General features: G+C 43.1%; 1 protein-coding gene across 12 annotated transcripts; it reads left to right on the forward strand.

Annotated features, from left to right (window-relative positions):
- On the forward strand, positions 1-26626 carry UPF3A (UPF3A regulator of nonsense mediated mRNA decay). 12 transcript variants are annotated; one of them, XM_032611657.1, is made up of 11 exons: positions 26-260; positions 959-1065; positions 2694-2800; positions 3973-4071; positions 4206-4316; positions 7611-7666; positions 7755-7913; positions 12819-12979; positions 14820-15114; positions 22984-23139; positions 23331-23341. In XM_032611657.1, exons 1-10 carry the CDS (start codon positions 54-56, stop codon positions 23107-23109), a joined length of 1428 nt encoding a protein of 475 aa, XP_032467548.1. In that variant the 5' UTR covers positions 26-53; the 3' UTR covers positions 23110-23139; positions 23331-23341. The 12 variants fall into 12 exon arrangements, 7 of the variants coding, with proteins under 7 accessions (XP_032467553.1, XP_032467548.1, XP_032467546.1 ...); XM_032611655.1 differs by lacking the exons at positions 22984-23139; positions 23331-23341 and adding an exon at positions 25586-25881; XM_032611656.1 differs by lacking the exons at positions 22984-23139; positions 23331-23341 and adding an exon at positions 25586-25881 and having other exon boundaries at positions 7755-7901.
- Positions 26627-27228: the final 602 nt, after the last annotated feature.

A 27228-nucleotide genomic window follows, 5' to 3' on the forward strand; every position in this document is an offset into this window, starting at 1 on the left:
CGCGAGATTTCGGCCCTGACGAGAGGCTGCAGCGGCTCGGCGGCGGGTCTGGGATGCGCTCGGAGAAGGAGGGAGAGGGGGGCCCAGGGTTGCCCGTTACTACGCGGGGTCCGAGCGGGAAGGAGAAGCCGTCGCCCACAGAAAGCCACTTCCGCCGGGAGTCCCAGCGGCGGGAGCCTGAAGCGCCAGTAGCCTGGTCCCCCGGCTGTGGGGGCGGTGCAGTCGAACCTCGCGAGGAAAAGAGGACGGTCCTCAGCAAGGTGGGGGCGGGGCGGTGTGAGGGGCGGGGCCGAAGGTGCGGTATCCCTGCGCTCCGGGGCGGAGCCGCGGGCGCTTCAGCACCGCGGACAGCGGCCGGGCCGCGCTGACCCCGCGGCGTCTGGGCTGCTAGGGCGCCCTTGACGCGATCTTTTCTGGCTTTGGAGGAAGAAAAGTCTCTTCAGCCTGTAGGTGTTTCCCGTCGAGGCTGGGACGCTGGGCTTACCAGTGCCGGGCAGTAGTCTTCCATGTTGCCGAGGGTCAGGTCCGGTCCAGGGGAGACGGCGCAGCCGGGAGAACAGAGCCCGTGGCGCTGGAGTGGACGCGGGTGGACCCTGCGGGCGGGAGGCGGAAGGTGCTACTGTGGATGTTGCCCTGCATGTACCTTACCTCCTGGTAGGGAGCGTGGAGGCGGGCACATACCAACAGTTATCTGGTTTTAATGAAAAGATTTTATGAAAAACGGCTGCTATGCCCAGCCTTTTCTGACCTCACTGATCCCTTTTACATTATTCGGCCCTTGTTATTCTTTTGACAGCCATGTTCTCCATGCATATGTTCCTTAATCTTTACTAAAATGCGTGTTTCTGCTGGACTCCTGGGTTAGATTTTACTCTGTGCATAAACGCAGGTGACCAAGCTTTCAGGTAAGCTTAATACAGTACTAGTGAAAGGAAACCCAGCCAGCGTTTCTCCCCAGGTGGTCATCCGGCGGCTTCCTCCCAGCCTCACCAAGGAGCAGCTGGAACAGCAGCTTCACCCCCTTCCTGCACATGATTACCTCGGGCTCTTTACTGCTGATCTCAGGTGAGAAGATTTTACCAACGTTAAGAGGCTGAGAGGGAGTTCCCTGGTGGCCTAATGGTTAGGACTCGGAGCCCGGGTTCAACCCCTGGTCGGGGAACTAAGGTCCCACCAGCTGTGCGGCATGGCCAAAAAATAAAGAAGGCTGAGGGGTTTTGTCAGTTGATGGTAAAGGAATATAGATAATAGAAGCCATCTCTGTTTCCATCTTCGTTCCCACATATATGCGGAAATCAGTGCAGGCCTTTATTTCTGCAAGTTATTTCTAAGTAGGCAGATAATTAAATTTCCCTAAAATAGATTTGAAGATCCCCACCACCATAGCCTAAAAGGAAAGCAGTCTAACAACGTATTAATTTTTTTATTTTGGGTGTCACTAAACCTTATTTCATATAACCTTTTAAAGTAAATTGTATTAAGATATAAGAAAGAAAAGTGAATAGATAATAGATGTATAACCTAATGAATTTTTACAAGTGAACACATCCATGTAACTAAGACCAGATAAAGAGGCAGAATATTCCAGACCCCAGCAGCCCCTAGTGTTCCCTTCTATCACTGACATCCCCACCCTCAACCCACACCCGCTAAGTTATATCTTTTTCAGTTACCTTTTACAGCTTGGTAGGAAGATGTTTCTGACAATAATTTAACACTTCAAAATCTCCTTTTTATTAAAAAAGAGAGCAGACCTCAAGTTAGCCCAACAGATGACAGTTCAGCTAGAATTTGGTGATTTTCACTATGTGATTTCTTATTATCTTTATTATTCTTTTTCTCTTCAATATAATGAGTTCTCATTTATGGTAGCCATTATAAACTTTCCTTTTGAATAAATACATTTAAGTAAAAAAATGTCAGTTCGGTCAAAGAAAAATATCACAGGTAAATGTAGATTTGGTTAAAAAAAAACACAACATAAACATGATTTTTTGAAACGACTAAAGTTTAGGAAAACTAGTACAGTTACAGGAGGTCAGGCACTGGACTCAGAGGGACTCAGATTGCAATCCCAATCCCACCATTTTACTAACTGCTCCCTCTGTGAGCACCTAATTTCTCTGAGCCTCAGTTTTCTCATCTGTGAAATGGGGTTGAAAGTTCCCACCTATGAAGGACATTGGTAGCTGTGAGCTAGAGGGGAAAGGCTTAGTTCTTCTGTAGATCCTATGCCATGTGCTACAATAAATACCCTTTTAAGGTATTTAGGTAAATGTGTTCTCTAAATCAGTAAAGGAGCTCATTTACAATACAACATTTCCTTCTCTGAATGAATCGTGACTAGGTTGTATTGCAGTCATGATACGTGATTAGGGATGATCTTTGAATAACCTTGCCTTTGATTTTCTACCTCTGAGCACCAGTATTTTAACCCTGGCTCTGTGCAGTAGAGAAACCAACCTAAAGTGTCTCTCCCAAATCATTAAAAAGATCTCGGTTAATATTTTGTTCGTTTTTGGTTTATTTGCTAAAGAATATCCAGATTGCTGTAATTAACTGGCAAATGGTTCTTTGGCATAAAGGTTTTATCTGAAGTAGTTTGTTGTATCCAGAAAAGAAGAAAAAAAAAGAGACAAAATTAAAAGAAGTCTTAAGTTTTTTACTGTTTTCATTGTTATCTCTTCTTTCAGTCTTTATCCTCATCTCTATTCAAGAGCATACATTAATTTTAGAAATCCTGATGACATCCTGCTTTTTAGAGATCGTTTTGATGGATATATCTTCATTGACAGTAAAGGTTGGGTCATTGGCTTTTTAAACTCTTTATTGTAATTTCTAAGTACATTAATTATGTTTTGCTGGATGTTTGTGAATTTTAATTGAGTCCTTAGATGCTAATCTAAAATAACTTAATAAATTTTGAGTATGTTATTGTGATTATGGGTTTATGTTAAAAATTAAAATTACATATAAACCAAAGAATTAATAGCAATTTTGTGTAGTAGTGACAACCTAGTTAGGTATCATCATCAGAGAGTGAAGTTTTTCACATAAATGAGTTTTCTGGATAAGTGAACTTTTTACTCTTTTATGTTCCCAAAGTAAATTATTTTATCCTGGTACTATGTACTAGGCATCATGGATGCAGCACTGAAAATGAAGCAGACATTGTCCCTGTCTGTCTGAAGCCCTGCTCTCCTCCTGGTTCTTGACTTTATTCTGAGTAGTTGAGGATAAAATAAATACTCAAAAGTGTCTTCCAGATACATGAGAGTTAAAGTATCATAGCCCTCTGGCAAATGTGAAAGCGATCACTCAGCGGGTTTGGCAGCAGGGTGGAAGTGTTCCCTCTCTCCGTGAGGCAGATGCTGTCCGCGAGCGTTTCTGTGTGTCTGTTCCCCGCCACCCCTACATAACAGCAGAGTCAGCTTCAAGTGACTTTCATTCTAGATGAAGCAAATCTTACCTGGATATCATGAACACCCTTTGAAACCCTCTCTTTTAGCTGAGTGTCTCTTGTAAACAGAGTCATTTCCTTGAACTCATATACCAGATTGATAATTGAATTAACCTTTTAAAATTAAAAAATGTAAGATGTTACTAGGACACCTATTGAAAGGTATTCCAAAATGAACTCTTTGGTGGGAGAGTGATAAGGTTTATTGAGGTAGAAATTACATATGGTAAAAAAAAAACCACTTTAAGGTATACAGTTTAATGAATTTTGAATGTATTCAGTCATGTAACCACAACTACAATATGAGGAATTGTGTTATTTAGTAAATAAGTGCTCATCCTTTGTTTAAATCTGGAGTTTGATGTGCTAAGATTACTGTTACTTGCAAGTATAATTATATTTTAAACAGTAATATTTTCAATGCCATGCTCAGTGCTTAAGTAAGCTAGACTATTGTTTTAAAATGAATACAGAATTTCAGAATGACTTTTGTAATTTGTTTCCTGTTAAAGGCCTAGAATATCCTGCAGTGGTAGAATTTGCTCCATTCCAGAAGACAGCCAAAAGGAAGCTAAAGAAAAAAGACACCCAAGCTGGAAGCATTGAAGATGGTGAGTCCTTTTTCAAATGCTGGATTGTGAAACTGCATTAAACACATTGGTCAAATTAAACACATTGGTCAAATATAATTTCTCTCCCTATATGGGGAAGAATATATTTATTTTCTTTCTATCTTAATTTACAGATCCAGAATATAAGAAGTTTTTAGAAACTTACTGTGTGGAGGAGGAGAAAACTAGTGCCAATCCTGAAACTCTTCTGGGAGACATAGAGGCAAAGACAAGAGAACTTATTGGTCTGTTTTGCTCATTTTTTTCCTCTTTATTGAGATATGTATTTATAGAGTATATATTTGTTTTTCCTTTTTCATGATTATTATAGAAAATTGACACATGTGACAGGCTTGGCAGAAATACAGAGTATTTCCCAGTTTTGACAAAAGGAAAAGGGTAGCAGGATGGTAACTTGGGAAAGTATTTCTGAGCATCTGTTGATGGAGGGAGAACACCTGAGTTTTCAGCTACAGTCACTTTGTTTCAAAGTTATGACGCTTCTGAATGAGCAGTAGAGAAGACATTGGAGTGCTGTGTGCCGGGCTGCATCAGGTAAACTTATGTCTCAAAGTTGAAGTCAGTCATCTTTGCAAAGAGCAGTCATAGAAAGGAGATGCTTTGCTTAAGTATGAGGTCATCTTGCTGTTGTTCAAAAAACTATCAAGGCCCCTGAGCGAGTGAGGCAGATGAGTGGATAAGCCCAGCCAGAGCACAGAATCTGGTTTGAATCAGGCCTTCAACCCTCTACCCCCAAGTGGAATATTTTGGAAACGGCTCTCTCCTAGCAGCATTCCCCCAGAACTCAAGAGTAGACGTGAAACTCCTTTCTCTATCAGGCAACCTGCTTGTCTCTCCCAAACATGCTTGTAAGTGTCTCCCTTCCTGCCTCTGCCGGGGCTGGGGCCTCACCGTGCAGCCCGGTGCCCCTCCCACCTGTTCTGCCCTCCCTTCCCCACGCCTACCTCCTGCTCACCCACCAAGACTTACAGGACAGAATGGTTACACTGTTGATAATTTATCTTCTTATTTGTCTGTCTCTCTCTGCATTAACTCTCCTCTCACTTTGTCTCTCCACCCCCCAAGAGAACTGTATTTTTGTCTTTGTAGTCTTAGCGTGTAATTGCTTGAGCAAGTTTAGGTATTTGGTAAATATGTGTTGAGTAAATTAATAAAAAAAGGTTAACATTATTGAAGCATTCTTCGTTAGTCTAATAATGAAGTTTTATATCTTATAAGAGGTGATTTAATGTGTGGCTCAAAGGATCTTTAATCACTAAAGTATTTATGGAGATGTGCTTAGCACATGTTGACTGGGTACCGACTCTGAGCCTGGGCACGGGGACAGCACTGGAACAGGACACACAGGCTTCTGCCCTCATGCAGCTGCCCTCCTACTGGGGTGACTGTAGCAAACACATGCAGAAATGCTCGAGCCAGAGTATTTCCACTTGTGATAAGTGCCACAGACGTAATGGAATAGAATAATGGGATAGAGAGAGAGGCCCCTCTGAGACGGTATTTGAGCCGAGACCAGCTGGGCCAAGAGATGGAAGAAGGGGGAACTCCAAACACAAGGGCTGGAGGCCGGAGCTCTGGGCCTGCAGGAGCGGGGCGCACGCCTGTGTGCTTGGCACATGGTGGGCAAGGAGCAGAGTGGCTGGAGAGGTGGGACCACAGCATGATGGGCTGGATTTTATTTGAGGGACAGCTGGGGACCGAGGGAGTGGTGTGGTCTGATTGATTTTTTTCCCCGTCACTCTGGTTGCTCCATAAGATGGAGAAGCTGGGCTCTGGTTAGGAGGCCCTCGCTGTCGTCAGGGAAGGCTGCTTGAACGAGGGCGGCAGAGTCAGCATGTGTTCTGGAGGTTGAACTGACCAGACCGGCTGAGGATTGGGTGTGAGGGTAAGAAAGCAGAAAGGATCAAAGCCTCCAGGAGCCTGACTTGAGCAGATCAGTGGGTTACGGCACCAGGACTGACGTGGGGAGGAAACAGTATTGAGGGCAAATCATGATTTCACTGTAGAACGTGATAAATTTCAGAAGAGTTAAACGAAGCAGCAAATTAGAAATTAATTACAGAACTCACCCTCCTCGTCCTGTTTCTTTACCACTGCTTCTTAAATGCCCTTGTACAGGGCCGCTGCAGGGAAGTAGCAAGATCTTTCACTTCTGGGCAGTTGTTAGATACCCACTTGCTGACCACACACACATCCCCCACCAGGGTCCAGCCACCCTCCTGCAGAGGAGGGCGAGCCTGTCCTCTCCCGTTCCCGGCATCTCGCCCAGGGCTTGGTGCACAATAGGTGCACCGTAGTTATTTACTGAATGAATACATGTGACTTAGAATCCACTAGCGCAGGACGAGCCTGTAGAACTTTGTGATTCCTCTTTCTGCCTATTTAAATTTAGTCTTAATCAGGCAATTCACGGCAAATGCCTTTTTCTTTTCTTAGATTTTGACCTTTAGTGGATTCTTATGGCCAAGGCTGAGCAGTGTGGGTTAAATGCAAATGTTAGTTCACTCTGAAGTTGCAGATTAGTGCAGGCACATCAGGGTCTTCAGATCGCGGACAGACCTGGGCTCAGGTCCCAGCTCTGAGACTTAGCAGCCGTGGGACCGGCTTCCTCATACGTGGTTGTCGCCAAGCCTAGTAAGCGAGAACGGTTCTACCGTTGGTTAAATCAGTGTTGTACTGCGTGGTTGTGCATCTTGTATTTAGTAAATGATACACTTTTATGGCTTGTAAAGCACTTTCTTATACAGGGTCCTATTTACCCACCACATCAGTCCTTTGGGGGAGCAAGGCGGGTGTTTGTAAGGAAGGAGGGAAGGCGGGTGGAGCCTCAGCATCGGCTCCCCAGCCCCACCCGGGTAGGTCTCAGCTCTGCCCGAGTTGACAAGCCCAGAACCACCGCTGTACAGGGCAGAGTCCTCACTCCTCTCCAGCCCCGCCCTGACCCCATGGGTACCAACATCTGTGGGTGCTTAAGTCCCCTCTGTAAAATGGCATTATATTTGCATGCAGCTTACCCACATCCTACTGTATACGGTAAGTCACGTCCAGATTACTTGTAATACCTGATACACTGTGAATGCTATGGAAATAGTTGCCACTGAGTTGCAAAGTCAAAGTTTTGCTTTTTAGAACTTTCTGGAATTTTTTTTCCCATATATTTTTGATCCACAATTGGTTGAATCTGCGGATGTGGAGCCAGTGGATACGGAGGGCCGTCTGTATATAAATACGTTATAACGTTTGGGAAGTTTAATGTATTGTTTTCATTTTGCTTTTTTGCTTTATACGTTTTTGTGAGTAATGTATGGGACTCCCTTAAGACTCAGGAATTAAATGCCTAGTGTGTATAAGTCTGTCAGTGCCTCCAAATTACTTGACTTTATAGTGATAGAGTAGGAAAGTTTTAAAATGATATAGCCTTCCCTTAATTATTTTAAAGATTAAATTGAAAGCAAGTATTTAAAATAAAGAAATCTTAGTTTAGAGTTAAACACTACATTGCAATTTTTGTATTTTAGCTAGAAGAACCACACCTCTTTTGGAGTATATTAAAAGTAGAAAATTAGAAAAGCAGGTAGGTCTGGCCTTTTACCCAGTGAATAGCCTTCTTGTTCCCATCATGTCTATGCAGACAGTTTATACACTACTTTCCACATCTTTAGAGATTTCGAGAAGAAAAGCGAGAAGAACGGAGGAGGAAGGAGTTGGAAAGGAAGTGCTTACGGGAAGAAGAGATAAGAAGGAGAAGGGAAGAGGAGAGATGTAAGAGGAGAGCAGCAGAAAAACAGCAGAAAACTGCTGAGAAAGAAGTAAGGAGGAAGGTAATTTTGAGGAGACATTTCATTTCTTTTTTCCAAAAATAGTTCAACCTTTTAGGTATTTTAGCTCTTCAGAACTTGCAGAACATTTTCATTAGTGTAGTCTTTCGCTATTATAGTTCTTTTTCTCTGTTCTATGACAGTGGTTCTCAGATGGTGTTCCCTGAGCCCCAGGGCTTTCTTGAGCTTGCTGTGTTTGGGGGACCACATAGGTGGAAGAGTGGGCGAGGACCAGGTTCCTGGGTGTGACAGAAGCACTTCACCCAGAGGAGCCCACATTTAAATGTCGTAGGCTGGGCTTCTGCTTATATTTGCCTTTCAAGAAAGATTTCCTCACTAAAACACTACACATTTGAAACCCGCTGGCTTTGTGTCTACTGGCCTTTCTTTATGCTGACTGACTCATAGAACTGGGTTGTAGCATTGCTTTTGTGGTAGCAGCAATGGTTTTTACGTCTCTTGCCCAATTCTTCCTTTGACTGATGCATTCATTTATGAGGGTGGTTTAATTCCCACAGAGGGAATTATCCTCTATGTAAAATTTATTGCCTAAATTGGGGTCAGCCCCTGCCTTCTTAGTATTCTGCTCAGATAACTTTAAGCCTAGATTTCAACCTCATGTGAATCTTACCTCTTCCACAAAGGGTTTAAGGTGCCTTTTAGGGATTCATTAACATTGTATAATATAAAGGAAAGAAATGGAAGGTCAGGACTTGAGGGAACAGAGGCAGAAAGGAAAGGAGAGGGAAGAGACCACAGTTGCCGTAGTTGAGCCGTAGATTCGTTTCTGATGTGCTCGGCAGTCAAAAACAGAAAAGTTGATCAGAAATGTAGTTTTCACTATCCATGAGGAGACAACATGCCATTTCTTCAAGGAAAGCAAAGCTTTTTCTAGGCCTTTGCTTCTAAAACAATGTCTCCCGTAGGTGGTCCTATGGGGTTCACTAGCAATGGAGGGGGTTTCTTAACCATATTCCTGTGACACACACAGCCATCTGTATCGATCAGAACTGACTGGGCTGTGCTGCAGTAACAATAGTCTCAAGATCTCATTGGTTTCGTGCAGCTAAGGTTCTCTTCTTGTTCACATTACGTGTCCATTGTGCATTGCTCGTCATAGCCATTCAGTGAGCCAAGTGGACGAGGCTCCACCTTGCATTTGCTTCCACAGTCGTTACGAAGTGGAAGGAGGTGTGTAACACAGCAGGTTGCACACTGGTTCTTAAACCTTCCACACAGAAGTGGCAGGTCCCACGTGCCCACATTCCACTGGCCAAAACGCGGTGCACGTCCCCACCTACTCTCAAGCTGAAGGACATTGCAAGTGCTAGGAGGAAAACCTGGGATATCTGATGAACAGCACTAATGAATAACATAACCTCTGAAGACTGTTGCCTGAAATGGCTCTTTTTAAGTTCAAGGATTTGCTGAAAAACTCAACCTGATGGAAGCTGCAGCACATTTACTGCAAAGATAAAACCTCAGTGGGCAGGATGAGTAGGTAGCCGTTTGACCCGCAAGAAATCGGCCAGAGTGGTTTCCTTCATTTTGGCTTTGATGACAATTGTTACAGATCTATGTCGTTTTAAAATCTCATAATCTGTTAATAACACTGATGAAATTGAGGAGCCCAGTCAAGATTATTAAATGAAGGTCGTCCATCCCACCTCTGCCAGGACATGGACCTAATAATGGGTGTAGCCAGGGTGTCCCTCTGGAAATAACTCTGAGAGTGTCCTCTGTTTGTCCATGTGGTTTAAGTATGAGCACAGCTCTTCATAACAAAAGTGTAGCAGATATACTTCCTATAGCAATCATATGTAGTCTCAACAGTATAAACTAACAGCCCTTGAAAGATAATAAAATGAAACCTTAATATTACGGGAAGGCCTTTGTCATCTTGGAAAGACAGCTCTGTCATGACCAGGGGGCAAGTAGGTATCCATCTACAGGTATGCAAATATTGTCTAACCTTTTCCTTTACCTTTCTCAGCAAAGAATAATAGCACCTAATGCTTTATATTCTGAAAAGCATTTTTGTCAACAGCTTTGAGAGTTTTTCAAGAAGAATCATTAAAACGTGTAGCCTACAATTTTGCCTATAATTCTAAGTAAGACTTACAGTATTTGGAATATAGCATTTTATTATTACATGTTTGAATATGGAATTAGAATCCAGAATAAACCAAAGACATAAAAGCAAATGATGTCAAAAAGTAACTGTGGGCCTCTTGGTACAGAAACAAAGAAACCAACACAAACTGTGGGGCTCTTCATACAGAAACAAAGAAACCAACACAGGCACAGCAAGAGAAAGGCTTAGTCTTACTGAATCTGGTAAAACAGAATCCTGGTGGCAGGTTAGACCCCAGTGACGTGGGCCGCCCACAGCTCTGTCCTTCGAGTGTCTGGTGTTCTGACCTGACAGTACATATTTGACTCCCAGGGTGGCCTTTAGTGAGCGTCTGTGCCCAATTTGGGGATCTCTGACCTAAGATTCATCTAGAGAATTCAAATTAAAAAAAAAAAAAGGAAAACCTAAAAAATAAAACCTGTAAAAAAAAGCCCAAAAGAATTTGTATTAATACCCTAAAAGTAAAGAGGCAGAGAGAGGTCCTCGTGGCTGTTCTGTTTTTAACAGAGGAGAATACGATTCAGGGGGAGCCACCCAGTGGTTTGTTTTCCTCTGAGACTTGAAAACCAAGCAGTGAGCTCAAGTTGAAGTAGGAAGTCAGGTTACCAGAGTCACAAGTAAAATTCCCGAATACTGTATGTAAATTGTACGCTATAAATACTGTTGTTATCTGAAAGAGTTGTGCGATCTTTTCCACGAAGCTCTTTAGAAACAGATGTGTGTGTGAGATAGGTTACACGCATGTAGAACAAGCATAGATGTGGGCTGCACGGGGACACTTGGCCTGACCGCCCCCCACCACCGGCTCCCCTCGCAGGGAGCTTCCCCCCCACCAGACTCACGCCCTCTCACGAGTGGCGCCCCCCCCCCCCCCACTGTCTGGTCCCTGCCTTCCCTGACCCCCTTGAGAAACCATTCCCCCTCCTCCCCTGCCCCACACCTCATTGTCCTTTTAGTCTGTTTATCATGTGTTTGTAGCGTTTCATACCACCTGAGATTATCTGGTTCACGGTTTTCTATTTTTGTCACTGTGTATACCGTCCTCCCACCCCCATGGCCACCACCGCCTTGGCAAGACTATCAAGTGTGAGTCCTTAATTGTGGGCACTTGTCTCTTACCCACAACTGCGTTCCTAGTCCTGAGCCCAGGGACTTTGCCCCAGTTCATGGCACACAGCTGCTAAAACCCTTGTAATCTCTGGAGTGACAGGAGTGTCCTCTGTATGCTAATGAGCTGACAGGTGGCTGGGACCCTGGATAGCTTCAGGATGGGAGCTGCTCATCAGAAAGACCAGGCGTGATTATAGCATTGGAACCTCCAGCCCCATCCCCACCCCTAAAGAGGGAAAGGGTTGGAGATTGAGTTCAGTCATCCATGGCCAGAGGTTTAATCAATGATGCCTGTGTAACGGCATCTCCATAAAAGTCCCTGAAGCGTGGGGTTTGAAGAGCATCCCAGCTGGTGAACACACGTATCCCGCTGCCAAGGGGGTGGAGCCGAGAGAGCCCTGTGCATCTCTCCCATCGGGCTGTGCCTGATTTGTATCCTTTATAATAAACCAGCAATAGTAAGTAAAGCACTTCCCTAAGTTCCATGAGTCAGTATCATTCAAGAACCCCCTGAATTTATAGCCGGCCAGTCAGAAGTACTGGTGACGACCAGGGACTTGCAACTGGCCTCTGAAGTGGGGACAGTCCTGTGGGATCTGACATTAATTCCAGGTGGATAGTGTCAGAACTGGGTTGAGTCATGGGACACCCAGCCTGTGCTGGACAGCTGGGGAGGTGGTGTTGGAAAAAGCTTTGGTTTCAGAAATATTGTAAAAACAGTTCATAGGTGCACAAAATTATTTGTTGGATGGATGGAGACTTATACTGTTGCACTGCCCTGTGGTTTGCATATATTAATTTTTTAATTAAAAAAAGATACACTGTTGTCTGAAAGGATCCCCCATAGGCAGGGAACATAGTCCACTGATGAGAAGCAGCTTGCAGCGTTTGCCTGACGGTCTGTGTTTCATCCTTAAATGGGCTCATTTAGTCTAGGTGTATCTGTGTGTAGTTTTTGTCTGCTGCAACTTACATAAGTTCACTTTTATAAGTGAGAACAAAATTCTCACAAGTAGACTTCGGTTCATGTTCTACAAACTGACTGTACCTGTGGTGCTTAAAGTTCAAAGAGCAGGAACAGGGAGGAAGAGGCCTAATTTCATACCTAAACGAACGTATCATAGGAACCTTCTAAATCTGTTTCAAGAAAGAGAGTAATAGGTGTTTTTAAAACTATTCTCAGTCATTAATATAAAGCCATCCTTTAAAAAATTTTTTTTCCTTATTACCGAAGTAATACTTGTTCATTTTAGAAAAACTGGAACCTGTAGATGAAAGGAAAGAAAATAATTTCATTTCTGCCAACTAAAAATAATAACTCTTAACACAGTGTTGCAAGCCTTTTAGAGGTTTTTCTATGTGTGTGAATGAACATGCAGATAGAAGTTGGATCATTCCACTTTGTAACATTCTTTTCTTCGTTAATATAATATCTTTTTTATCACATTATCCTAAATTGTTTTTCATAACTAGAAAGTATTTCATTGAAAGAATGTTCCCCTGTGTATTTAACCAAAAACCTGTTCGTTGGACCTTTAGCTTATGTTTTTTTGCTATTCAAACCTTTGGGCTCAATATTGGTGTATATTTTAAATGATTTATTAAATACCTTCTTTTATAATATACTCCTAAAGGGATACTTTACTATCATTATAATTTCTCAGCTTCTCAAGAAATCAGAAAAGGGAGAGGAGTCAAGCACTGAGAAGCCAAAAGAAAGAGGAGAGGAAATTGACACCAGAGATGGGAAACAGGAACTCGGTCCCAGCTGTGCAGTCATGAAGCCCAAGCCCTTGGAGAGCTCGTTGCAGGAGCTCAGGGGAAAGTGAGCCGTGCTTTCGTTTCTCTGACCGTGTTAAGCCCCCGAGGTTGTCATCGAGTTGTGGTTGTATATCCTTTGTCAGTGTGAGTGCTTGTATTTCATGATCTACCTGGAACTCAGGCGTTTGCTGGGCTGCTCTTACCCACAGCTCTGTCTCTCCTTGACCAGCAGTCACGCTGATGGTGGACTGCTCAGTCTGCATCCTCGAGGCTGTCTTCAAACAGGGAATTGTCCTGGTATTGTTTCCTCCATATCTCCTCTCCCGGTTATTCTCTTGGATTCCTGCCTCTGCGCTTCCATCTTCAAGATCTTCCCACTCTCTTTACTTGGTGATTTTTATCAGTTTGTAATTTTCCTCTGTCTTTTGAGATATCTTGCCCTTTTGATCTTCCAGACCTCCTTCAGTGTAGCTGCAGAATTGTAAGTTGGAGAGCCCAGCCTTTTAGGCGCTGGAGATCTTCTGTGATACAGAAATAGAGTCCCAAGTGCTGCCCTTTCTCTGTTGGAGTGGTCAGTCCTCTGGTCCCGCCAGGATCTGCCCAGCAGCCGTGGATGCTGGTGTCCACTGGCCCCGCCTCTACGCGGCGGGGGTGTCCCCCGCCTGCTCACGCACAGCGGCTCATGAGAGGAGTTTGAGCAGTGCTCTGGGGACGGGATGCACGGCAACCTCTGAGCAGGGAGCCCCTCCCTCCTGGGTCCACAGTCAGGGGGCCGTGTGCAGCTGGGATTCTTGTTCCCCTGACCCAGGGCTCCTCCCCATGTCCTGCACGTGGGTGCCTGCAGAGCTTCCTGGAGCCCAGGACCACTCTGCTCACGGGGGTGGCTAGGGGTGAATTTGGAGGGGAAATGGCAAGGTCATGGGATGAGGCTGCTTTTTGCCCAGAATCACAGTACTTGGAATGACTTCTTACTACCTTTCTTGCACATTTGTGATAAAGGTTTTCTTTCTTCTTTATAGGGATTCTGGTTAATTGGTTTGTTGATAAGATTAATTTGTACATGACTATCAAATCCATGATCACTCTGGTTTATGTTTCGGGCGTATCTCTTGTCATTGCTTATGACACAGCAGTGCCTTTGTCATGTTTCTGGTTTATGTTACGGGCGTATCTCTTGTCATTGCTTATGACACAGCAGTGCCTTTGTCATGTTTCTGGTTTATGTTACGGGTGTATCTCTTGTTATTGCTTGTGATACAGCAGTGCCTTTGTCATGTTTCTGGTACAGATTTGTGCTTGTAGCTCTTTTTGTTCCCATCAGCCCTGCTGCCATTGCGTGCGGGGAGCCACAGACGTACGTATATGAGGCTCGTGGAGAGAAGGACTTTAAGAACCAGATGAGCTAAGCAGCAATTTATTTACTTACTATTCATTTAATTCAGTTTGATATATGCATGCATTAATTTTTTTAGTTAATTTTAGCTCTGCTTGGAACAGAAACTCAGCTGTAAATACCAGCTCTGTGTCACGACGGATGTGCACCTGGGCTGCTAGGAAAGTCCCTTGAGTACTTTTAGTTTCATTTACTTTATCTGTAAAAAAAGGGAGGATTATATTTACTAAGAATTATAAAAATATGTGTATATGGTACCTTAGCAGAGTGCCTATTACATATGTGTGACTCAAGTGTAACAGTAAATATTGTTATTACTATTGTTTATTCATGTTTTCAAAAGTTTCTTATTGAATGCCTGTCGTGTGCCCATCACGTGCAAACTTGGCACTGCGGTGATGAGCAGACTGATATATCCCCTGCCTGCTTTTGAACTTGAAGTCTGGAAGGGAAGACGGGTAATTGACAAGCAGTTTATGTAAGGTTATTGATAATTTGTGTTGAATCACAGGTCACAAAATGACAGTGATAAAGAGCAAAGGGACGTGGAGAGAAGATTCCGAGAAAAAGAGCTTGAAGCACAAAGATACCACTTGGGTGACAGCAGAAAACATAGAGCTCACTATGAGTTGGATAAGTTTTCAAGAAGAAGCAAAGAAGAGCTGAAAAGGGGGAAAGGATTCACCCCAGACCGAGGGAAGAAGGGGAGCCAGGATGGGGGCGGCCCTGTGGGGGCAGCAGAGACACCAGGAAGGGAGAAGAGCGAAGATGAGCTGGCACCCAAGAAGGAGGACACGGGAAGCAAGGTTCTTTTATTCACTGGGGATAACCTTTCACTTCATTTTCGTCTGCTCAGAGTATCAACTGTAATCCTGCAGGCTTACAACTGCTTTTCCAAACAGAAATGTTTTTTCTAACCGAGAGTCTTGAGGTGTCTTGAGGCGCAGGATCGTAGCTTCTGACAGCATCCTAGGGGAGCTCACTGCCCTGAGAGTCTGTATTTGCAGAGCAGTTATTCTTGTCCAGTGAGAGGGCACCAAGTCCTGAAATGAAACCAGCAGCATCTTTTCTCAGAGAATCAATTTTTTTTTCTTAACCAGGAAAGAAAAAGAACCTTTTATTTAGTATAAAACTGGCACATTCACACTATTTGCTTGAGAATAAGTAATGGAAAGATTATACATTTTACCCCTAAGACAGTAAGGAAAATATTAATGACATGTCATGGTGCTTTCTTTTACATCATTAACAGAGTTACGATTTTTTTAAATTGAAGTTTAGTTGATTTACAATATTGTGTTAGTTTCAGGTGTACAGCAAACTGATTCAGACATTTTTTCCAGATTATATTCCAATATAGGTTATTACAAGATATTGAATATAATTCCCTGTGCTATACAGTAAATCCTTGTTGCTTATCTATTTTTATGTATAGTAGTTTGTATCTGTTAATTCCATACTCCTAATTTGTCCCTCCCTCCTTCCCTCTCTCCTTTGGTAATTATAAGTTTGTTTTATGTGTCTGTGAGCCTGTTTCTGTTTTGTATATATATTCATTTGTATTATTTTTAGATTCCATATATGTGATATCATATAGCATTTGTCTTTCTCTGTCTGACTTAACTTCACCTAGTATGACAATCTGTAGGTCGATCCATGTTGCTGCAAATGGCAGAATTTCATTCTTTTTTATGACTGAGTAATATTCCATTGTATATATACCACATCTTCTTTATCCATTCATCTGTTGATGAGCATTTAGGTTGCTTCCATATCTTGACTACAGCAAGTCCCCTACATATGAATGAGTTCCATTCTTAGAGCATGTTCATAAGTCCAATTTGTTTGTAAGTCCAACAGAGTTAGCCTAGGTACCCAACTAACACAATCGGCTATATAGTACTGTACTGTAATAGGTGTATAATACTTTTCACACAAATAATATATAAACACAAAAAACAAAACATTTTTTTTTTTTTTTTTATAAATTTATTTATTTGTTATTTATTTTTGGCTGCATTGGGTCTTCGTTGCTGCCCGCAGGCTCTCTCTAGTTGTGGCGAGCGGGGGCTACTGTTCGTTGTGGTGTGCGTGCTTCTCATTGCAGTGGCCTCTCTCGTTGTGGAGCACGGGCTCTAGGCGCACGGGATTCAGTAGTTATGGAACAAGTGCTCAGTAGTTGTGGCTCGCGGGCTCCAAAGCGCAGGCTCAGTAGATGTGGCACACGGGCTTAGTTGCTCCACGGCATGTGGGATCTTCCTGGACCAGGGCTCGAACCCGTGTCCCCTGCATTGGCAGGCGGATTCTCAACCACTGCACCACCGGGGAAGTCCCACAAAACATTTTTAATCTTACAATACAGTACCTTGAAAAGTACAGTAGTCCAGTACAACAGCTGGCATACAGGGGTTGGCATCAAGTGAACAGGCAAGAAGAGTTACTGACTGGAGGAGGGAGAGGAGGTGGGAGATGGTAGAGCTGAAGGGTCGTCAGCAATAGGAGATGGAGGGCAAGCTGCAGTTTCACTCACACCTGACGTTGATGGAACACACGTTTGCATCTTTGAAAGTTCGCAACTTGAAGGTTCACATGTAGGGGACTTATGTATTGTAAATCGTGCTGCTGTGTACATTGGGTGCATGTGTCTTTTCGAATTAGAGTTTTTGTGTTTTCCAGATATATACCCAGGAGTGGTATTGCTGAATAATATGGTATCTCTATTTTTAGTTTGTTTAAGGAACTTCCATACTGTTTTCCATAGTGGCTGCACCAATTTACATTCCCACCAACAGTGAACGAAGGTTCCCTTTTCTCCACACCCTCTCCAGCATTTACTGTTTGTATACTTTATAATGATGGCCATTTTGCCCAGTGTGAGGCGATACCTCATTGTGGTTTTGATTTGCATTTCTCTAATAATTAGTGAGGTTGAGCATCTTTTCATGTGCCTGTTGGCCATCTGTATGTCTTCTTTGGAAAAGTGTCTATTTAGGTCTTCTGCCAATTTTTTTGGATTGGGTTGTTTGTTTTTTTGATACTGAGTTTTATGAGTTGTTTATGTATTTTGGATATTAACCCCTTGTTTGTCACATCATTTACAAATATTGTCTCCCCTTCTGTAGGTTGTCTTTTCATTTTGTTGATGGTTTCCTTTGCTGTGCAAAAGCTTTTAAGTTTAATTAGGTCTCATTTGTTTATTTTTGCTTTTATTTCTTTTGCCTTGGGAGACTGACCTAAGAAAATGTTGCTACGATTTCTGTTGGAGAATGTTTTGCCTATGTACTCTTCTAGGAATTTTATGGTGTCATGTCTTATATTTAGGTCTTTAAACAATTTTGAGTTTATTTTTGTATATGGTGTGAGGGAGTGTTCTAATTTCATTGATTACATGTAGCTGTCCAGCTCTCCCAACACCCCTTGCTACAGAGACTGTCTTTTCTCCATTGTATATCCTTGCTTCCTTTGTCATAGATTAATTAACCATAGGTGTGTGGGTTTATTTCTGGGCTCTCTGTTCTGTTCCATTGATATGTATGTCAGTTTTTTGTACCATGATGCTTTGATTACTGTGGCTTTGTAGTATAATCTGACATCTGAAAGTGTTGTGCCTTCAGCTTTGTTCTTTTACCTCAGGATTGCTTTGGCACTTCTGGGCCTTTTGTGGTTCTATATATATTTTAGGATTATTTGTTATAGTTCTGTGACAAATGTCATGGGTATTTTGATAGGGATTGCATAAAATCTGTAGATTGCTTTGGGTAGTATGGCCATTTTAACAGTATGAGTTATTCTGATCCAAGAGCATGGGAAATCTTTCTATTTCTTTTTCTTTTTTTTTTTTTTTTGAGGTACGCGGGCCTCTCACTGTTGTGGCCTCTCCCGTTGCAGAGCACAGGCTCCAGACGCGCCGGCTCAGCGGCCATGGCTCACGGGCCTAGCCGCTCCGCGGCGTGTGGGGGCTTCCCGGACCAGGGCACGAACCCGTGTCCCCTGCATCAGCAGGTGGACTCTCAACCACTGTGCCACCAGGGAAGCCCTCTATATCTTTGTATCATCTTCAATTTCTTTTATCAGCATCTTATCGTTTTCAGCATATAGATCTTTCACCTCCTTGGTTAAATTTATTCCTGGGTATTTTATTTTTTGACATGATTTTAAATGGGATTGTTTCTTTACTTTCTCTTTCTGATATTTCATTGCTGGTGTAAAGAAACAACAGATTTCTGTGTATTAATTTTGTATCCTGCTACCTTGCTGAATTCATTTATTAGTTCTAATAGTTATGTGTGGAGACTTTAGGTTTCTCTATAGAAAGTACCATGCCATCTGCAAATAATGACAGTATACTTCTTCCCTTCCAATTTGGATACATTTTATTTCTTTTTCTTGTCTGATTGCTGTGGCTAGGACTTCCAATACTATGTTGAATAGAAGTGGTGAGAGTGGGCATCCTTGTCTTGTTCCTGAATTTAGCAAGAAGGCTTTTAGGTTTTCACCATTGAGTATTATGTTGGCTGTGGGTTTGCCATAAATTGCTTTTATTATGTTGAGATATGTTCCCTCTATACCCACTTTGGTGAGAGTTTTTATCATGAATGGATGTTGAATTTTGTCAGATGCTTTTTGTGCATCTACTGAGATAATCATGTGGTTTTTCTCTTTGTTTTTGTTAATGTGGTATATCACATTGATGGATATGTATATGTTGAACCATCCCTGCAAGGCTGGAATGAATCCAGCTTGATCATGGTGTAATGATTCTTTTTATGTGTTATTGGATTTGATTTGCTAATATTTTGTTGATGATTTTAACATCTCTATTCATCAAAGATATTGGCATGTAATTTTCTTTTTTTGTAGTGTCTTTGTATGGTTTTGGTATCAAGGTGAGGGTGGCTGCATAGAATGAATTTGGGAGTGTTCCCTCCTCTTCAATTTTTTGGAATAGTTTTAAAAGGATAGGTATAAGTTCTTCTTGTATGTGTGGTAGAATTCCCCACTGAAGCTGTCTGGCCCTGGACTTCTGTTTGTAGGGAGTTATTTTTTATTACAGATTCTATTTCACATCCAGTGATTCGTCTGTTAAAATTATATGTTTCTTCTTGACTCAGTTTTGTTAGGCTGTATATTTCTGGAAATTTGTCCATTTCTTCTAGGTTGTCCAATTTGTTGGCATATAATTGTTCATAGTGTTCTTTTATGACTTGTATTTCTGTGGTATTAGTTTTTATTTTCATGTCTTTCATTTCTTATTTTATTTATCTGGGTCCTCGCTCTTTTCTTGGTGAGCCTGGCTAGAGGCTTGTCAATTTTATTGATCTTTTAAAAAAAACAGCTCTTGGGCTTCCCTGGTGGCGCAAGTGGTTGAGAGTCCGCCTGCTGATGCAGGGGACACGGGTTCATGCCCTGGTCCGAGAAGATCCCACATGCCGCGGAGTGGCTAGGCCCGTGAGCCATGGCTGCTGAGCCTGTGCGTCTGGAGCCTGTGCTCTGCAACGGGAGAGGCCACAACAGTGAGAGGCCCGTGTACTGAAAAAAAAAAAAAAACAAAACAGCTCTTGGTTTTATTGATCTTTTCTGTTGTTTTTTTAATCTCTATTTCATTTATTTCCTCTCTGATCTTTAGTATTTCCTTCCTTCTGCTAGCTTTGGGTTTTGTTTGTTCTTGGTTTTCTAATTCTTTTAGGTTGTAGGTTAGGTTGTTTATTTGAAATTTTTCGTGTTTCTTGAAGAAGGCCTGTATCGCTATGGACTTGCCTCTTAGAACTGCTTTTGCTGCATCCCATAGATTTTTGTAAGGTTGTGTCTTCACTTTTTTTGACTCAAGATATTTTCTGATATCTTCTTTGATTTTATCGTTGACCCATTGGTTTTTTAGTAGCATGTTGTTTAGTCTCCATGGGTTCATTCTTTTCCCATTGTCCTTTCTGTGGTTGACTTCTAGTTTCATACCATTGTGGTCACAAAAGATGCTTGAAGTAATTTCTGTCCTCTTAAATTTGGTAGGCTTGTTTTGTCACCTAATACATGGTTTGTCCTAGAGAACATAACATGCGCACTTGAAAAGATGTGTATTCTGGGTTTTTTTGGATGCAGTGTCCTGTAGATATCAGTTAAGTCCAACCGGTCTATTGTGTCATTTAGGATTTCTGTTGCTTGATTTTCTGTCTGGATGATTGGTTCAGGGATCTGATGTCAGTGGGGTGTTAAAGTCTCCTGCTATTATTATATTATTGTCAATTTCACACTTTATGTCTGTTAGTATTTGTTTTACATATTTAGGTGCTCCTCTATTGGGTACATGTATGATAACAAGTATAATATCCTCTTCTTGTATTGATCCCTTTATCATTATATAATACCCTTCGTTGTCTTTCTTTATGGCCTTTGTTTTAAAGTCTAATTTGTCTGATATGAGTATTGCTACTCCCGCTTTCTTGTCATTTCCATTTGCATGAAATATCTTTTCCCATCCCCTCACTTTGTCTGTGTGTGTCTTTCACCCTGAAGTGAGTCTCTTGTAGGCAGTATATTGTAGGTTCTTGTTTCTTTATCCAATCTACCACTCTTGATTGGAGCATTTAGACCATTGACATTTAAAGTAATTATCAATAAATATGTACTTACTGACATTTTAATCCTTGTTTTCCAGTTGTTTTTTGTAGTTCTTTGTTCATTTCTTCTTTTTGTTTTTCTTTTTGTGGCTTGATGATTTTCTTTTGTGGTATGCTTGAGTTTCTTTCTTTTTGGTTTTTGTGAATCTATTGTATATTTTTTATTTGTGGTTACCATGGAGTTTGAGTATGTTAACCCATCACTATATCTATTTTCTTTACACTGATAGTAATTCAAGTTCAAAAACATTCCAAAATACTTACATTTTAAAACTCCCCTCCCCCACATTTTGTGACTTGTAATGTCCTGTTTTACATGTTCATGCTTATCCTTTTACTGTTAATTGTAGTTATAATTGCTTTTACAATTTTTAAAAATTTTTTTTAACCTAGGTACTGGCTTATTTAAGTGATCTCCAATCATTTTATATACTTGCCTTTCCTATAGATCCTTGCTTCCTTTCTATTTAGAGAAGACCCTTCAATATTTCTTTAAGGGTAGGTTTAGTATTGCTGAATTCTTTTAGTTTTTGCTTGTCTGAGAAATTCTTTATCTCTTCTTCTATTCTAAATGATAATCTTGCTGTGTAGAGTATCCTAGTTGCAGGTTTTTCCCTTTCAGGACTTTGAGTATATCATGCCACTCCCTTCTGGCCTGAAAGTTTCTGCAGAGAAATCAGCTAATAGCCTTCTGGGGGTTCCCTTGTAACTAACTCTTTGTTTTTCTCTTGCTACCTTTAGAATTCTCTCTTTATCTTTCACTTTTGTCATCTTAATTCTGTGTCTTGGTGTGGGTCTGTTTGGTTTCATCTTGTTTGGGACCCTCTGTGCTTCCTATACCTGGATATGTGTGTCCTTCTTTAGGTTTGGGAAGTTTTCAGCCATAATTTCTTCAAATACATTTTCAATCCCCTTCTTTCTCTCTTCTCCTTCTGGAATCCCTATTATGTGTAGGTTGGCACATTTTATATTATCCCATACATCTCATATTTTGTTTTCATTTTTTAAAAATTTGTCTTTCTGTCTTCTTCTCTGATTGGGTGATTTCCATTATTCCATCTTCCAGATCACTTACACATTCTTCTGTGTCACTTAGTCTGCTGTTCACTGCTTGATTGTTTTTTCTCTCAGAAATTGTCTGTTTTTGGTTGGTTCATCTTTATAGTTTCTAGTTCCTTGTTACAGTGATCTACATTTCTATCAAGAATCTTTCTTAATTCAGGTAGCACTTTTATTACCTCCTTTTTGAACTTGGGGTCCAGTAGACTGATGAGCTCTGTTTCATTATTTGTTCTTTCAGGGGATTTCTCTTGTTCTTTTAATTGGGAGTTCCTCTGCCTTTCCACTCTACTTAATTTTCTCTGTCTCTAAGAATTTAGGAGAAAGAGTTATCTACTGAGGTCTTGAAAGTGTGTTTTTATGTGGGACTGTCCCTGTGCAGACGGTGTGTATTCAGTGTTTTTGGTGCCAGGGCTGGTTTTGGTATGCCCACCAGCCACGTCATTCCTCAGGGTGTGCTGTCCGTAAGCCCCTTGATGGGGGTGTGGTCAGTGTTGTACTATCCAGAGCCTGGGCTGGCTGTGAGGTGGGGCCTCCTCTCTGCTCCGTGGCTGTCACTGCCCTGTCAGGGGTGGGGGCTCTGCTCCCCAGTTGTTGGAGTAGAAGCCCTGAGGGTCGAGTTCAGTCAGGCTCCGTTGCTCTTGAGTGTCTGCCCCAAAGGAGGTGAGTGCTGAAGCAGCTGAGGCCACAGAGGACCTAGGCGTCACCTGTGTAGGTGTCCACAGTTCTGCTCAGAAGCAGCCCGGGGTCGCATCCCTTTCTCTGTTGTGTTCATCCCAGATCTCACGCAAGGCTGTGGTGTGGAGTAGGCTGGGGCTGGGGGTTGGGACGTTGTGGGTACAGGAATTGAGGTGGCTGCACTGCTGTGTGAGGCCTGTCTGCCCCAGATCCAGCACTAAGCTGCCTTGTGGACTGGGCGGAGCCAGGGGCTCACACTGACAATGGCTGTTGCCGCCCCACCTGGACCCCACCCGAGACACAGGTCTGTCTCTTCACTGCTAGGCCAAGTCTCTGCCCAGATCTCACGCCAGGCTGTGGTGTGCAGGAAGCCATGCCAGGGTGTTCACCCCTTCAGATCTGGAGTGCAGAGAGGTGGCAGCTGCGACTGCAAAGCTCTCTCCGCCCTGATTGTCAGCACGCTGCACACAGGCACTCCTTGTGAGTAGAGTCCCAGCTTCTCCAGCACCTCTGTCTGTCTCAGCGGATTTCCCAGCAGGCAGCAGGGCCGTCTCCTCCGTGCGGGACCCTAGGACTGGGATGCCCAGGGTGTTGCTCAGCCTGCCTGCTCCCCGGGGCGAGGGTCCACCCACGAGGACTTTCTCCTCCTTACAGATCTCCCCGGGGCACAGGTCCTGACCCGGTGCCTTTCCTTCTGTCCAGACCAGTTACATGGAGCTCTTGCAGCTTTGGCTGTGTAGAGGGTCTTCTGCCAGTTTCTGTGAGAACCATTCCACAGGTAGATGTGTTTCTGATGTGTTTGTGGGGGGAGGTGATCCCCCTCCAAGAGCATTCTGATTATTAGTGGATAATGAGGTGGCCGTAAACACCCGGGCCAGCTCTGCACAACCGGCATGGCATTGGGGTCGCATCGTCACAGAGGAGCACTGTAACGGGTCATCTCCCTGCCAGGCCCGGCCCCGTGGTGCTGGCCAGCCCTCACAGCCTGGCGTCCAGGTGAGCCGAGGGCACGGAGGCCTGGGCTGCAGGCCGTATCCACGTGCCCCGCCGCCCCCGACCCTGGCAGCCTCCCTCTGTCCTGTGTCTGATTCTGTCATTTCAGGAAGCTGTAGAAATGGGAGCACGGCATGGAACCTTTTGAGGCTGGCTTTTTCACTCAGCATAATCCCCGCAGATCCATCCAGGGGGTGGTGGGTATCAGCGATGTTGATTTTTATTTATTTATTTATATTTTTTATAAATCTATTTATTTATTTTTGGTTGCGTTGGGTCTTTGTCGCTGCGCGCGGGCTTTCTGTAGTTGCGGTGAGCGGGGGCTACTCTGTTGCGGTGCGCGGGCTTCTCCTTGCTGTGGCTTCTCCTGTTGCGGAATGTGGGCTCTAGGCGCGCGGGCTCAGGAGTGGCTCGCGGGCTCTAGAGCGCAGGCTCAGTGGTTGTGGCTCACGGGCTTAGTTGCTCCACGGCATGTGGGATCTTCCCAGACCAGGGCTCGAACCAGTGTCCCCTGCATTGGCAGGCGGATTCTTGACCACTGCGCCACCAGGGAAGTCCCGCTATGTTGATTTTTAAAGTGTCTGCAGTGAAGGCAAGGCCAGCCCCAGCCAGAGGGAGTCTACTCATCTTCACCCTTGACCAGCCCCGTCCATATACTCAGAGGTTTCTGCAGTTACTGTAACCTCAGGGCTTTCTGCTGGGTTCGTTCACACGAGCACTGGTTTTTCACCTGCCTCTTCATTTAGCAGCAGTGAGTGACGGGTATGGGCACAGCTTTGGGAGTGGGAACCCGAGGTGACTCTTCCGCTCAGTTAAAGCTGTGGTGCTGTAGTGGTAATAAGGTACTATGTGTCATAGCTCCTTTCTCACGAGGTGGGTTGTGATGTCCTTCTAGAATCCGTCTGTACACACAGACATTACCCTGCGAAAGCAGAGCCATGCTTTTGGCCCCGGGCAGAGGTGGTGTGTGAAGCCTGCCTCTGTCTACACGGGATTCGGGTCTGTATGGCCTGCCAAGCCCTTTCCCACCCTTCTCATTGGCCAGGCTGATATTAAGGAAAAGAACATTCTGGTAAACCCCATGGTGGTAACTGTGGGGCCTCCACACACAGCCCAGGAGTGGGCAAATGTGAGTGGTGAGCCCTGGAGAAACAGCATAGGACGTGCCCACCCGAGTCACACTGCCCTGGCCCCTAGGTGGCCGTGGAAGGCTAAGGCTGCTGCTCCACCCACATGAGCAGACGGCTCCCTCAGGGGTGGGTCCACGGCAGAGCTGGCTGGCCTCCCCAAGGCTGGTCCTGGCCTGCAGAATCGCTTTGTCCTTCCCTGGCTTTGCTTTCCTCATTCCCTGAAGCAGTTTCATTTCATTTTATGTACTTTATCCAGGAATGTTTTTATCCCACCACCTCTAAGAGATTAGTATGATGGCTGGTTAGCATTTTCCATAAAGGGGACAGTTGAGGAATAAGCTACACAGAAATTGCTAATTACAAATGTGTGTGACTGTTCAGTTCATAGCTCTAAAAAGCCGTATCTCTAGAGACCATGCCTCATTATGTTCCAGACTTTGCATCCACCCTGCGTGGCGAGTTTGAGGGGCTGAGATGAGTGTGTTTGAGTTTTCACCTCTCAAAATAGGAGGGAATGCCATGATTGTATTAATTCCACAGAGTGTTCTGGCTTTGAGCAGTAATAGTTTCCCAGACACTAACTTTACTTCCAAGTTATTATTAACTGTCTTTCTTTTTCGTGGCTCTTTTTTTTTTTAATCTCAATGCCTGATTTCTGAGATAGTGCTGTGAAAAAGTCTGAATTTTAGCTTCAAGACTGATTTTCTTTGGATAATTAGGATTATCAGGCCCTAGAAATAGAGCTGTTGCCCCCTCCTGTATTGCTGGCCCTTGGAAGAGTAACACGCCCTCTGTCCTGGCAGGACCGACCAGGCTTGCAGCTGTACCAGCCCAGAGGTGGCAACCGAGCCCGTGAATGTGATGGAAGACCCCCTGAGGAGGGCCGTGACAGGAGGAGGGGTGAGGTGGAAGATTCACCAGGGGTTGGAGCTGAGAAGAGCGAAGAGGCAGAGTGAGTCAATGTGCATGTTGGTGACGTGGGTGGTCTCCCACCCACACTCTGGATTAGAGAGGTCGTTCCTTCCGGAAGCACGTAAATTAGCCTGGAATAAAACCGACAAGGTGAAACTACTCCTTATAGAGAAACTAGAACTATAAAGGTGGCATAGAAATACCTAGAAACCATTCTCAAGCGATCTTTTAAAACTTTGAACAGAGTTATAGATCTGGCCATTTCTGATATAAACTAGTATGTGTAATTTAGCCAAAGCAGAAGAAAAATAATCTCCTTCAGAAAGCAGAAAAGTATGACCAAAACCAGAAGAAAGCTAGTATTGTATCAGTGTGAATTCTGAAGCATTTTAAACATGATGTAGGAATAACTTGGACTTTCAGTTTTACACATTTGTAAGTCAATGATCTGTATCTCATTGTGCTTTTTGTTGGTTTTCTGTGAGCTGTAGTTTCTGGAAAGTGAGCAGCTCTCATTTCTTATAACCACTGTAATTCAGTCATTCATGCACCTTCAGTCATAAGGATTAGCTGAAGTCTGTTGTGCTGTATTCCCTCTGATAGGAACTTTAACACCGTATAAAGCCCAACAGCTTTAATTGTTGCCCTTTTAACAATACGGCCACTGAATTAAAAAAAAGAGTTCCAGTCTTTTGAGTGCTCATGTTTTATAACATAAATGGCATTATTTTAGAGAGGAATAATTAGGTGTGGCATCTGGAGTCTTTCTTTTTGCCATCTGAGGCAGTTTTTTGATAACTTAGTATAGTTTTCTGCAGCTGTGCATTCTACAGTATTTTTTTCCTTTTAGTGAAATTTTTAAATGTTAATGCCTTTGGCACTGTGCTTTGAACCATTTATTAAATAAAAATTTTAGTTGCTATGAATTTGAACTCCAGTTATGGTACTTTTCCTATATAGAATTATATATAACAAAATACTGCTTTTTAAAACATAGCTTTAATCATCTGAATATTTTGCTTATTATATCTATTCCTTGTAAAATATAAAATGTTTATAAAAAACTGAGATTTATTATTAAACAAACCTCTGTGACTGTTGGACATACAGTCAGTTTCAAGCATTGCTGTGCTCGTGTTCTTGACTTATGAGCTCCAGAAGGTGGGGGAGGGGAGAGAAAAACTTGCTGTGGATTCAGTGAGTTCCAGGTGATCCAGCAGCATCAACTCTGGCTGAAAAGGGCTAGATAGCAAACACTTTAGACTTTATAGGCTATACGGTCTCTGTCACAACGATTAAACTCTGCCATCATAGTGAGCCTTAAAATACATTTACAATAGAAAATGAATGGGCAGGGCTGTGTTCCTATAAAACTTAATATATAAAAACAGGCAGCACACCATATTTGGCCTGTGGGCCATAGTTGGTTAGTGTTCAAGATTCATGGTTCAAAACAATGGTTGTTATACTTTTTGGTCTCAGGAACACTTTACGTTCTTAAGAATTATTAACAACCCCAAAGGACTTTTGTTTA

Source organism: Phocoena sinus, chromosome 18 (assembly GCF_008692025.1).
Source record: "Phocoena sinus isolate mPhoSin1 chromosome 18, mPhoSin1.pri, whole genome shotgun sequence".
In the NCBI taxonomy this organism is placed as follows: domain Eukaryota; kingdom Metazoa; phylum Chordata; class Mammalia; order Artiodactyla; family Phocoenidae; genus Phocoena; species Phocoena sinus.

Coding starts and splice junctions, on each gene's coding strand:
- UPF3A (XM_032611655.1), top strand. CDS start 54: ATGCGCTCGGAGAAGGAGGGAGAGGGGGGCCCAGGGTTGCCCGTTACT. Junction 2,801..3,972: donor TATCTTCATTGACAGTAAAG/GTTGGGTCATTG, acceptor TTCCTGTTAAAG/GCCTAGAATATCCTGCAGTG. Junction 4,072..4,205: donor AGCTGGAAGCATTGAAGATG/GTGAGTCCTTTT, acceptor CTTAATTTACAG/ATCCAGAATATAAGAAGTTT.